Source organism: Poromitra crassiceps (assembly GCF_964638095.1).
Source record: "Poromitra crassiceps genome assembly, chromosome: 3".
NCBI lineage: Eukaryota > Metazoa > Chordata > Actinopteri > Beryciformes > Melamphaidae > Poromitra > Poromitra crassiceps.
The window spans coordinates 56,445,630-56,459,668 of NC_139625.1; the positions used below are offsets into that span (position 1 = coordinate 56,445,630).

The 14,039-nt window shown below is 43.3% G+C and overlaps 1 protein-coding gene across 1 annotated transcript in view; it reads right to left on the reverse strand.

The window, feature by feature from the left end:
* The window catches only part of LOC310773478 (NALCN channel auxiliary factor 1-like), a gene marked incomplete at both ends in the record, with an annotated part of 55,153 nt that extends 41,611 nt beyond the window's left edge, over positions 1–13,542 (reverse strand). Inside the window, one exon of the mRNA XM_083633365.1 lies at positions 12,856–13,542. Coding sequence (XP_083489491.1) covers positions 12,856–13,542 — 687 coding nt within the window. The remainder of the gene's footprint in view (positions 1–12,855) is intronic.
* Between the last annotated feature and the right edge of the window lie 497 nt (positions 13,543–14,039).

Consider the following 14,039-nt stretch of genomic DNA (forward strand, 5'->3'; position numbering starts at 1 on the left):
TGTGAATCTTCACTGGCCTCACGATTCGATTCGATTCGATTCAGAGGGCTACGATTCGATTCGATTACGATTATCGATGCATCTCGATGCATCTTCAATCGATCCATCACTTTTTTCCCAATACATGATTTATTTTTTCTCACTTTATTTTTTCTCACTGTGTGGCTACTTTTAAAATAAAAGTGCATTTGGAATCTCATTGTATTATGATCCAAATAAACAACTGCATGTACTTCCATTATATTTTATTCGATTATTAAAATAAATAAATAATAATAATAATAATAATCGATTTTTGACATTTGTGAATCGATGCAGAATCGTGCACGTCCGCATCGCGATGCATCTTATAATCGATTATTTTTGACACCCCTAACTTGTAGGGTCTGGCTGTCCTCATCACTAGTTGGGAGGTTTCCCTTCAAACCATCATGAATATTCATCTATCTCTTGTATTTTCTGCCACGATGTTAACCTAGAAAATTGGTTATCATCTCTACATTAACCAGATTCCAAAAATAACGTTGTAATGCTAACAGGCTATAAAGAAAGACTCCTACTATTGCTAGCAAGTTAGATACCGCCTGTTTGACCATGTAGCTCAATATGTGTAGGTTCAATATAATAATACAAGTGCTCTTTTGTGTGCTGAACACTTGAAGCTCACTTGAACACTGTGTGAACATCCTGGTGAGATTTTATTGGGATTATTTCTTTTGCAGTCTCAATTTAGAGCTCAGGCTTTCCCTCAAAGCCTTTCAAGGATGTCCAAATAGAAACGCATCAGTTCACGACGTGCCTCCATCTGTGTTGAGATTTTGTTATAGGAGGGACCCCATCTGAGACAACCCTTGTTGTTACACTTGGTTTACTGTAGTGGAGGATAACAGTGAGGAGAGTGAAACTTAACATTGGCCTTCTCATGCATACCCCCCCCCCCTCCACACACACACACACACACACACACACACACACACACTGTCTTACTCCAGCATCGTACGCAACTGTGTGACAGGTTGAAATAGTCTTCACTGAGTTGAAGCGCTGCCCTATTCACCTTATGTAGCCCCGCCCACTTGGCCCGTTTGTGTTACGACTTCCTGTTCAAAACGCCGGCTGTTTTACCTCATCATCAAACTAGAGATTGTCTCTCTGCTCAAAGCTCACTGGAAGCAGGCTGAGGGGAAAATACCGCATTCATGACAACTTGGACCGCTGGAAATTTCAATTCGGAACCTCTCTCTCCCAGGCATATTTGCGTTCACGCTGCACTTCCCAGTCGGAGGGAAAACACAGGGAAAAACCAACGAGGGTTCTGGGAAGTGAAGGCGGTAATGCAACATTTTGGATGAGATGTGTCGATATGACATCAACTCGGACAAAGTGGAGCTCTGAATGATACCCGAATTTCCGAGCTGTAATTCCGTCCTGGACGACCGTTCAATTCACTTTTTACAGGTCGGAACCCATTTCTTTCGGTGGTCCAAGTTGTCTTGTGAAAAGCTCTGCCACAGGAAGTGTAAACACAATCGGTTGCGATTGTGTTTACACTTCCTGTTAGTCTCTCAAGCCAGAACTGTCTCTTCTACATAAGGTGAATATCGGTCAGAGAAGCTGCCCAGCATCAAGTGAAGGGCGAGTGAACCCACGCGGAGGGCTTGGTGCTAATCAATAGAGATCAGCCTCTTGGTATGGGGCTGAGACGAGCACAGATCAATGCAGATGTGTGCGGTGACAAGGATCTAAAGGAGGGAGCAGAGCACACTGTGGACGCTGTCCTCTTTCTAAAGGAGGGAGTGGAGCACACTGTGGAGGGAGCGGAGCACACTGTGGACGCTGTCCTCTTTCCACTCGCACACAACACCGGCTCAGATCACACATTCAATTGGACTTTGGGGTTGTAGTGGAGCAGGGGGGGGGATGCACCCAGGCACAGCACTTCTTATGATTGTGTTTTCAAATTAGTTTAATTCTTTTACATGTATTTATAATTGTTATTATTATTTAGGGGTCCAAGCACGAAGTGCGTGGATCCTTATTGTATCTGTTCCGTTTATTATTATTATTATTCCGCCCTAAAACAGCATGCACGTCAAAAACTGTAAGGGCTACAGTAGCCAGACCTTGCACATAGGTTGGAAATGTACCCCACTACTCAGAGACAAAAAATTAGCCATATTGGCCAGATGGTGGCGCTATAACAGACCCTTTTGCGTATTGACCCATAACTGCTGAACCGTGAGGCGTAGAATCAAAATTCCACATCTGCTGGATTCCCTGGATCAATACGCATCTATCCATATAGACCACGCCCATTTAAGTCTGCTAGATTTTCCGCCATCTTGGACTTTCTCAAAAAAAAAAAAAAACGAACTCGTCCTAGGCCATTTGCCCGAATAAGCCCAAACTTTTTGTGTGTCATCTCTGGACTTCCCTGATCTAAAATTGTATAAAGAATTTGGATACGTGCAACCGTCTTGAAATGATAAATGTTTAAACTTTTGATAAACAAACTCGTCCTAGGCCATTTGCCCGAATGAGCCCAAACTTTTTCTGTGTCATCTCTAGTGCTGCAACTATCGATTATTTTAGTAATCGAGTATTCTACCGAATAATCCATCGATTAATCGAGTAATCGGATAAGAACCCTTTTTTGTGTTTTCAAAGGCTTATCGTAAATATACACCAAAAAATAAGATAAATCTCTTCAAATAAACAACTACATTAGTTTCTTTCTTAGAAAAAACAACATTTTTATTTTTAAATTGCATAGAACTGGCAGTGGCACCATTCATCTTTTCAACCTGACGTTTGAGTTCTTCCAGTGTACAGCAACCGTTAAATAATATGAATGAATGGCTTACTAGCTGGTTTACATCCTTCATTTACCTTACAGCTGCATGACACACACACTCTTTCTCTCTCACACACACTCACTCTCTCTTTCTCTCTCACACACCAACAGGCTAGTGTGATCACACACACACACACACACACACACACACACACACACACAAAACGCTGTTAAATTAGCCGCTAACGTTAATGTTAGGTTGAGCTTTGTATTTCTCACAGAAAACGGTCCAAACTTCTCAGAGAGAGCGGTCGGTATTCACTAAAGCCTTAATATCTCAGGCTCTGTAGTACATAGAAACATAAAATAAAAAGCATTTGAGAGCTTAACCCTTTGGCTTTTCGTATTATATTTGCTCTAATGTTAATTAAAAAAAAAAGATCTTTAACCCCAAAAAATAAAAATAAAAAGATTCTAATGCATTTTAAGAAATGTTAATAAAGATTACGGCAAATGTAACCCACCCTTCCAAATAAAAAGCCACGGGTTTAAGCTGTCAAATGCTTTTTATTTCATGTTGATAGCTACTATACAGGCTGAGGAAATATTCTGTTGAACCCTTGACAATTACTGCAGCAACGTTAGCGTTAACGCTAACGTTAACGTTAGCGATCTCTGTTTTGCAGTCGTTGTGAAGACAGTGAAAAGCCCCGTTATCTAACAACTACAACGGCAGTGAAACAACTTATCCAGCTAACGCTAGCTAATTAAATAACGTTACCTGATGTTGTAGTCGATGCCTCTCTCAACTACAGCTGAGGAGGTGCTGCTAACGTGCTGCGGTGCGCTGCCTGCTTCATTCACCCTCAGCCTATCTAGTAATACGTTACAGTCTTCAGCATTTAGCTACTGTAAATATATCTTGTGTTTGACCATGCTTCCTCAAGTTTGAGGTGTTTCCCTGGCCAGCTTTGCAATTCACATCACAAATGTTGCAACCAGTGTTGTCTGAGTCTATCTTGGGAAAGTGTAGCCACATTTTCGGGTGGTCCCGTTTGTTGATGTTTCAGGTAGAGTGACGGACTGACGTAACGCGCTCTCACATGTTGCCTTAAGGTTCCGTCGGAATTTCTATTTTACCCACTCTCTTCTATTACTCAGATGCGTGTCGAGGCGAATCACTTTGGCCTCGATCATTTTAATTACTCGAGTTATTCGAGGTACTCGAGGAATCGTGACAGCCCTAGTCATCTCTGGACTTCCCTGATCTAAAGACTTACAAAGAATTTGGATACGTGAAACCGTCTAGAAATGATAAATGTTTAAACTTTTGATGACACATGCTCTGACACTATGTCATCACCGATGACAGTCTTGTGACATCACTGATGATGTCATCTATGATGTCATCCTTTCTCTACATAACATCAGCTCTCCCAATACCTCATCCACTCTACAACAGCAAGGCGGCAAGTAAAGTAGCTCATCCTTCCTCTACATAACATCAGCTTGAACAAATGGTTCAAGTTCTGGCCTTGTGCTTATGCAGACCAGATTTATGACTACCACCACTACTACAAAAGCATTGGCTTTTCATTGTGACAACCAATTACTTAGATCACCATTCAGGAACAGTTTGTTTAATCCTTTCCTCACTGAGCACATCTATAACCATGATCAGAAGTGTACAGTAGAAGCAGCACACTATCTTCATCCAATGGACTCGAACACAAAAGCAACACCTCAGTAAGCTGTCCACTCATGGCTAACACATCTAAGCTTATCAGGAAGCTAGGATTTGAAATTATGACAGTTTGCCTAGAAAAAGTCCATTACTCTTTGACAGCCACCATTTGGCTTACCACCACCACTGCTACTTACTACATATTACTTACTACAAACTTGGTACACTTGTGCACATATCAACTCTGACTAAATGTGCAATTCAGTGTCTATATTAATATTATCTGACATATAACCCCCAAGTCACCAGAAGCTTGGACCCCGCATCGCCGCTTGCGTCTATATTGTCTATTTGTTTTTCTTCTTTTTCTGCCCTAAAAGTGTGTGGATCTCAGAAACCATACCCTCCACATCACCTAAACTTTCCACATAGGTTCAAGAGGTCACCCCCTACTCAGAAAAAAAAGAATACACCAATCCACCAGATGGTGGCGCTATAACAGACCATTTCACGTTATGGTCCATATCTTCTGAACCGTGTGTCCTATACTCAAAAGTTCACTTCTCAGGGATTCCTTGGATCAAGACGCATCTATCCAGATAGGCCACGCCCATTTGCGTGTGCATAGATTTTCCGCCATTTTGAATTTTATCAAAAACCTACTTTTGCGAGCTCCTCCTAGACCGTTTGGCCAAATCAAACGAAAACTTTTCGGGGTCATCTATGGACTAACCCGACCTAAAGTTATTAAAGGATTTTGGATACTTGAATCCGTTTTGAAATGATAAATCTCTAAACTTTTAATGGAACACACCCCGACACTAAATTGCCCACAACTCATTAACCAGTCAATTACAACTAGTGCTGCTACTACTGCTACCACTCTTACTACTACTACCACTACTACTACTGCTACTACTACTACTACTACTACTACTGCTTGGAAACCATCAGGTCACCGGATCTCAACCAAACTTTGTTTACTTGCACATACCAACTCTGAATAAATGTGCACTATTCAGTGTCTATATTATTATTATTATTATTATTATTATTATTATTATTATGCTTATTCTAAGAGGTCTTATGAGATTGACATTGAAAACGGCACACCTTATTCCACCCACAGCTTGAGTTGACACCTGAACCTGAAGTCTTGCAATTCTAACTCCTGCCGAGTCACCTCCCTCCACTGGTTCAGTTAAAGGTACAAGTATGATTTGTAATGTCCCATAGCGCAGATATTTTCAAAGTGGGAGGCGGGCTCGAAGCAGTTTCAGGGGAGGAAGTGGGGGGAAAATGACATTATTAATTTATCAAAAGGAGATCACATACTCTAGAATAACCTTAATGTGTGTGATTTAGTTAAAGAGATAGTTCAGAGATACAGCAGTTTTGAGGAATTTTACTGTTTTGCCCACTTTCCCAGGGCCAGAAACAAATAAATGCCTTCAGACAGACCTTTTTTATGTGTGGTGTATTCTGAAGTATGTCAAATGGCAATATCAGGCTATCTTGGCTCAATTGTTGAGTGTCTATGGGATCAAATAACATTGATGGTGATCCTCAGACCCACAGCTGCCACAGCGCAAAATGACCTGAATATATTTGCAGGGAATTGAAAGGGTTGTCGATCAATACCAATGACTCAATGATTACTTTGCCAGCAGCTAAGATTTCATGTCTTTCAAACTCTCTTTCCCTCATATTTTCAACTACTCAAAGATGGAGGACAATGCTATGACCGAGCAATTGGCATCACATGACATTTTGTTTTAAAGCCAAAGAAGCAATGACAAAGCAGTATCAATATTTAGCATGATCATACATTATATTACCTCTTAACTAGATGTTTCTGTTGGATCTTTGCTCTAATTAGTTAGTTGATTTTTCTTTCTCTTTTTTGTGTGAAAACATGACTGTGTCCATTACAAGCCACTGTGAGCTGTGCCCGACCTGTCAATAATATTGTTTCACTTCCTTGATCGCCAATGGAAGTCGATTAAAGTGAGAAATTACTTCTTTAAAAGGGATACTTTGGGAACAAATGGGCAAGTGTCAGGTGAACCCTTTACCCTATCATGCCACAGTAAATAATACTAAAAAGTACCTTCCTTAAAGCCCCCTCCAGCAAATTTAACTGTTTAATAGTTAATTGTCTTTCTCCAACACTCTGTGAGTACCTGCTAGTCGCACTGCATCATTTGATTCTGTGCTATGCAATTTGCATAAGCTACGCCAGCCTGAAAAACTATTCGCAGACGTCCTTCTGCAGTTTAGCTGAAAGGGATAGCTGCGTTACCTTGCTGAGTTCTCAACAACCTGGCAACGGATTTCAAAACGGATGGCACCATTGAAATCAGTGTGACTCATAATTGTTAACAAGCTCGTTTTTCAGTCACGTCAGTGGCATTTTGAGCCCGACGTAGCTTAGTTCTGCGCAGCAGGCAACGGGCTTCGCTAAGGTAGCTAACAGCTAGCTAGTTAACATGCTAGCTCCTCCACAGTCAATCGAATTAACATACGTTATAATGAGAGTTCCACAATAGTCATACGTAATCGTAACCCTGCAAGGCAGCTAAATTAGCACTAGATCATGAGATCACAATCACATGACAAACAAACCATTTGGCAGCGTCAGATTAACGTAATCGTCCCATTTTAGCAACTAACTTCAATTTCTGAACTTGAGCACAAAATTAAGTGACTAGCACACAGGAAGTGATATGTTTTATGTTTCTGGTTTGCTAAACAGAAGATGATCTGGGTATCTGGCATGAGCAGTGATGACCACCATGTCTGAACAGACAAAGAAAAGAGCGCCACCTACAGCAAGTCAAACTGCATCAACAGAAAATCCAAGGAGAAAGATGTTAAAGTACAGACACAGTTTGATTGACAGGTCATCATCTCTGGGCAGAGCAGTGCAGAAGCACCATGATAATGAGAGCTGAGCAACAAAGATGGGGACAAAATAACAATCATTTAAAAAAGTCAATCTGACGGATTACCTAAACCTTTGTTCACACCTGGCGCTTAACATAATCAGAACTGAAGCTTGATGCAGGCTCAAGCTGAGCTGACGCTTAACCGGTCACACAAGAAGCCTTCTCTTTTCCTCAGTGCCTTGCTTGGCGCGCCTTGAACCTGCCCACAACTCCCATTGACTTAACGCTACGTTCACACAGGGCACCCAAGCCTTGCCTACGCCTTGCCTTTACCCACACTTTTAAATAGGCGTCCTTTTTAGTCAATGAGGCTGTGTACACCGGGCGCCTGAGCGTGAACCCTGCGTGTACCCACGCCTTGCCTGACCTGCGCCGATTTTATCGTTTAGGCGTGAGTTCTATTTTCAAGCTGACTAGGCGCGTGAAGGCAGACTTCTTCTGTCAAGCCATGAAGGAAAAACGCAACAATATCCATGGGAAATGGCAAAGGCAACTGAATTTCAAAATAAAATGGAGTTACTACAACAGTGTTGAGCAGAGAGAGAGAGAGAGAGAGAGAGATTGACGGGTGGCTATCATGTGGGGCTTTCTCCCCGTCGGTAAACAAATCTTCAGGAGAGAGAATAGCGACCGATGAAGCAAGATTGACAATGAAAAGTTAATCCACTTAGTACAACAGCATCCAGTTCTCTATGACAGCAGTCACCCAAGAAGGAGACCTGGTTAAACATATCCAGCATCAATAGCACATTAAATATATCTGATTTATTTTACCTACCCATGATAATTCGGGACCACACGTGACAAAAAAACACTCGGGAGAGAGGAGAGGCGCTTGTGACTCGGCTCAGGTGAACGTGGAATAGGCATGCAGTGTGATCGCAAAAGCGTGTCATAGGTTCACGCCCAGCTCAAGGTCTGTAGGCGTAGGCTTGGGTTGAGGCAAGGCAAGGCGTAGGTGCCCTGTGTGAACGTAGCGTAATGCCTGGCAGCTTCACGCATCGTGCTTGGAAAATAGGACTGAATCCTGAATGATCGCTTGAGCATGCCTTGAGCGTGACACCCGCGCGGCTGGTGTGAACGGCTTCGCCTGTTAACAAGGACGTATGGTGTGAACTGTGAACGGGCTGTTAGCACGGAAAGTCTGATCTGTGTGCTGAGACCCTTTGGCGACACACTGGTGGTCCCATAACCATCTTATTATTAAGATAATTGCTCCAGTCAGGTTTGTTTTGACGTCACTATTCACTGTGAAACAACTAGTGAGTAGAGCATGACATTTCGGACTCTACTTAAAAATATAAATTATATAATTGAAAAAATTTAGCTATTCGCAATTTAGCATTGGCGGGTCAGCCCGGGTCTAAACGTTCAGAGCCGAGTCCTCCTGTCACGGTGAAGAGTGGATTTTCAGAGCGTCAGATGTCCATGGGTGACTGGGTGATGTTTCACCTCAGGCTAGAGACATCAAAGCACCAGCTGTGGACCACAGGGCCTGCTCCTGCACAACAAACGCTACTCTCCATGTCAAATATCCAAACTACAAATGTCAAACATCTCCCTGCGCCTGTGGCTTACCAGATACTGGCTATGCCTGGCTGCCTCCACACTGTTACACTAGGATTTCATGGTCAAATCAGATGCTGAGGCACAGAATTATATATATTATACATACATATATATATGTATATATATATATATATATATATATATATATATATACCACCGCACACTGAAGTAACTTTACTGTGATTTATTCAGCAAACGACGCGTTTCGCTGTAGCAGCTTCATCAGGTTTGCTCATATATATATATTCTTTGTTTACTGTTTTGATACTACAGTAGTCAGTGCAGTGTATGCTGTAATGATGGCAGATTTGCAGGATTGAACAGGTAGTGTGTGTGTGTGTGTGTGTGTGTGTGTGTGTGTGTGTGTGTGTGTGTGTGTGAGCTGACACACAAACACACAAGTACGCTACTTCCTGCAGAAACAAACACACTACTTCCTGTGCTAGGCTTCTTCAAGGCATGTAGCCGTTAACTCCACAAGAGCTTGACATTAGCATTGTTGAGTCATGCTGTTGTTTCTGCAGTGCTGGTGAACACATAATAGAGGACTTGTGCAAACCTATGATCAAGAGGGTGACGAAGAAGGGTCATTCTGAGAGAAATGATCAGCTTGACTAAATGAGTGTTTTTGTCTCCAAATGCCAAGTAGTACGTTGCAAACACACATTTACGCATATATGCGTAACACACACACACACACACACACACACACACACTAGGGGTGGGAATCGTGGAGTAACTCACGATATGATACGGTCACGATACTTGGCCCTCGATAACGATATTATCACGATACAGCGATTCTGCGATAATCGATATATTGGAAGAAATTTAACCTACGATACATCACGATATCTGTGTAACTGAAGAGAAAAAAATACCCCTAAAAGGCAAGAAGCAGGTATTATGTATTTATTAGCAGAATTGACATGAACTCTCTCAGAGTTCACTCACTCACTCATACCATTTTCGATACCACGGAGGAAAAGTTACACATAGTCTTTTTATTATTATTATTAAAACAAGAAAACAATGGCATATATTCACAATATATTTTTAATGGGGGGTGGGGATTAGAGCTGGGTATTGGTTAAAATTTCAAGAATCGATTCGATTCCGATTCACAAGGTTGCGAATCGATTAATTTCGATTCGATTCGATTCCGATTCGATCAATTTCAATATTGATTTGGTTAGTGATACCAAAACGTGTTTTTTGAGCTGTAACCTGAATTACATGACTGTCCAGTTATGTAACACAGGGGTTCCCAACCAGCCAAGTAGACATGGGGAAAAAAAGTTGCAGACCTGTTGTCAATTTTAATGGTTTTAGTTACACATATATTTACTCACCAGGTGGTGACAAAGGGTAAATAACAGCCTTTTCATCTGTCAATAAAGACACTTTCACAATTATGCACAGTGATTTGATTTCAGCCTATCTATATAATTTCTAAAAGTAGATATTAATGATCAAACATTTCCATTCATGTAGCCTACAGTATTTATGTTTTTGCTTCAACTACAAACATAAATAAACGTCAACTTGAAACTATGTTTCAACTACCACACACAGCATAATATTTTAGCCTGTTTATTAAAAATAAATAAAAATAAAAATAATAAACATATCGATACTTTGGGCCAGTGTATCGATAACGTATCGCAAGTGGAAATATCGCGATACCGTGAGTATCGATATTTTGTCCCACCCCTAACACACACACACACAAAACCAGCCATCTGTAGGTGTTATCTAGAATGGGAACTGACATGGAGAATTGAATATAGTAGCATTTCGACACTCCCAGGACTTTTTGATAAGCAGTGAAGCATCCTCTGATTTCAGTGGGAGCGGCAAAATGTCGTTCACAATTACGTCAAAATGATGCCTGCGTAGCATAAGAGCTTGCAAAGTCTGAATAAAAAGTGCATAAAGCATTTATGAACTGTTAGGTGACATGACGATCCCTGTAGTCGACCAACAGTGAGCCGATTCGACGTTTACAAATTAGTCAGCTAAAAGCAGTCATTTGGTCCCTCTGTTATTCATAAACAGTGTGTTGTCTCTATGGTGAAATGAATGTGAGTAGTTCAAGGGGGGTTTCTCTCCTCTAAAGTCTAAACTCAAGCTACTATATATGAGCCTAGCAGAGGGGGCGGGGCCTACCTCCTAATGCACATGCCTTTTGGCACCGTTCGACTATACAGTGGATTTGTATAAGCAAGCAGATGGCCTGATTAGATTCATGCTTCAACACCTATGTGTGTTTCTCTGCCACTGGCTGGCTGAATGGAGGCCATCTGGGATTGGCCAGGGCTTCTGTGAATGGAGCAGAGAAGCCAGGGCCATTCAGCACCACGGAGAGCTCCGACAAACACAGAGCGGCTGTGAGCGTCCGGGGTCTGAGCTTCCTGGACGCTGGTTCCACTCTGGACACTAACTGGCCATACCTGCAGATGATATATTCGGGTAAACCTGTAGATCAGTGGTTCTCAATGTGGGGTCCGGGGACCACGAGGGGTCCTTGGGCAGGTTCTAGAGGGTCCCCAGTCAATTCAATTTCTGAATTGTTCAACTTCAGCGTTCTCTCATTTACAAGAAATGATCACAATTAGAGAATGTTAGAAGTACAATTTTGATCATAGTTTCACTGTTATCTCTCTACCTGCAATGCATATAGTCATGGCATTCTTTCTGGACAAAATCATGTCTAATCTTGTGTAAGAAAGACAATCTCAGATTTGGTTTCAAGAGACAAAATCTCATCAAACGGGGGTACGTGGCCCTAATGTGGACTAAATGAGGGGTCCTTGATATGAATAGGGTTGAGAATCACTGCTGACTTGGTGGCACTGCATACTGGCAAATGGGGCCTAGATGTGTAGGCCTTCGTCTGTAATGAGCAAACAAAGGCAGGGTGAAAAGGCTTTCTGCTACATTAGGCAGGGAAAGCACCTTTTGACTTGAATGAAAACGCTCTCGATATGGAGTGGGGGCAGCGATGCTGAACACCTGGCGGACTGCGACAACACATAGGCAGGCAGCAGGACGGATAAGTTGTTTGCCAATGACAGCAGCTTCCTGCCGTTTATTAAAATGCCATCTTATAGGCGCTAGGCTGTAAAGCTGGGCTCGTAGACGATATTACAATGCTAACAGCCCTACAGTATATCTAGGTTATCGATAGCAGCAGCCCGATTAGGGCCTGCTGTCTTAAAGAGAAGCCAGTCGGTGTTCAATGTCAAAGAACACAGAGCAGAAGAAAAGGGGAGATCTAGACGTATCTAAAAGATCTAAATCAGTGGTTCTCAACGTGGGTCCTTGAGGAGGTTCCCGGTGGTCCCCGGCAAACTGATGAATTATTTCGCCATTATTTGATTTACCAGAAGTTAACACAATTAGATAATGTAGGCTAGTAGAATGCCTGTTTTGATCACAGTGTATGTTATCTCTCTACCTACCTACAGAGTTATGGAATTCTGGACAAAATCATTGCTATCAATAAAGAAATATTCTCAGATTTAGACATGTCTCGTCAAATGGGGGCTCTGGCTCTAACTAAATGAAGGGCCTTGATATGAAAAGGGCTGAGAATCACTGAACTATTGTTGCAGAAAAGACTCTGGATGCCTCGTTTGCCAGTAGCTGGGCCTCAATCTGCACATTAGCATGGGCTCCTGCCTGCAGGCAGGGCAGGGGCCTAAACACAATGTGGAGATGAATGAACATGAGGCCCCGAGCCGGGAGTCTCCTCGTATCTGTCATCCCGTCTCCATGGTGACAGGAGGACCAAACTGCATCTATCTGGCCCCCAAATCAACAGATGGCTCCCTGATCCCTGCTGCAGCTCAGCCTACCTTGCACTGCTCCATGCACGTCCTGACTGAATATGCATCCGTCTCGTATTTCTGAGTCATGAGCTCAAAGTCCTCGTATTTCTCCTCGGCGTGCTGGTCGTAGCGCTGGTACGCCTGGATGCACAGGCTGCATCTTGTCATGTCGCCATCGCCGAGCACGTCCAGGCTGCAGTTCAAATTGTCCGGACTTGTCGACCCGTAGAACAAATCCAGAAGAGAGTAGGAGTTACAAAACGAAAGGTACAAATCGCTCATATTTACAGACCGCGCCCCCTCTTTGTCGGAAAGGCCCCTGCACAAATGGTCGGCATCTCCAAAAGTAAAGCAGTCTTTAGATAAACTAGTGTCGTGGTGGCAAGTTTCAAGTCGCCATAAATGTTTGGTAGAATTTGGTAGAAAAATATTAGCTTCTCGCTTTCCTCTGAGGCTGCTGTGTGCTAAATGGGTGTGGGGTGAGAGGGGGTTGGAGGAGGCGAACTTGTCCCGGGTCCTGGCCAGCTTGGCCTCGGCGCAGAACCACAGGTGATCAGAGAGGAGGATGGTTAAAAACAAGAGGGACGCCAAGGACAGTCGCCATCTCTGCGCCCTCTCTGAGTCGGTGAATGGCTTTTGGTTGTCGCGGGGTGGTTCTAGCCAGATTTGGAAGCCGTCATCTTGCTGCCAACACGTCCAAGCACCCCTGGTCATATTTTGGGAACCGGCCGACTCCACCGTGGGGGCTCCTCTGCCACAACAGTCATTGACGTGGGGTCCACTTCGGTTCGATTATCGGTAATTCCCATTAAATTAACGTGCTGGTGGGGAATCTAGACGCCTGCGAGCCTGGGCCGCATCCTCCATGGCTGACCGGTGAAGCTAGCCGCTGTTCCCCAGCAGCATGTCCCCCCCTGCTGCCCGCCCTGAGCTCCGCACCGCTCCTCTGCGTAGCCTCGACTGCTTTTAGAAACACTCACAGGCGCGTTGACATCTTCCCCGGCCTCGGTTGTGTAGAGACGAGGGCTCTATCCTCTTCCAACATGGCGAAGTTGACTGGCGTTGTGTCGGCGGCGTTGTGATGGCCTGCAGCCCGTACGGACCTTGTGTTTTTTCCAAGCCCACAGTCAGTCAGCACTGAGCGCTGTCTCGCAAACGGAAGGCAAGCTGCCTGCTGCCTTGCTGTCTAGCGAGACAGTATCCCTTTGGAG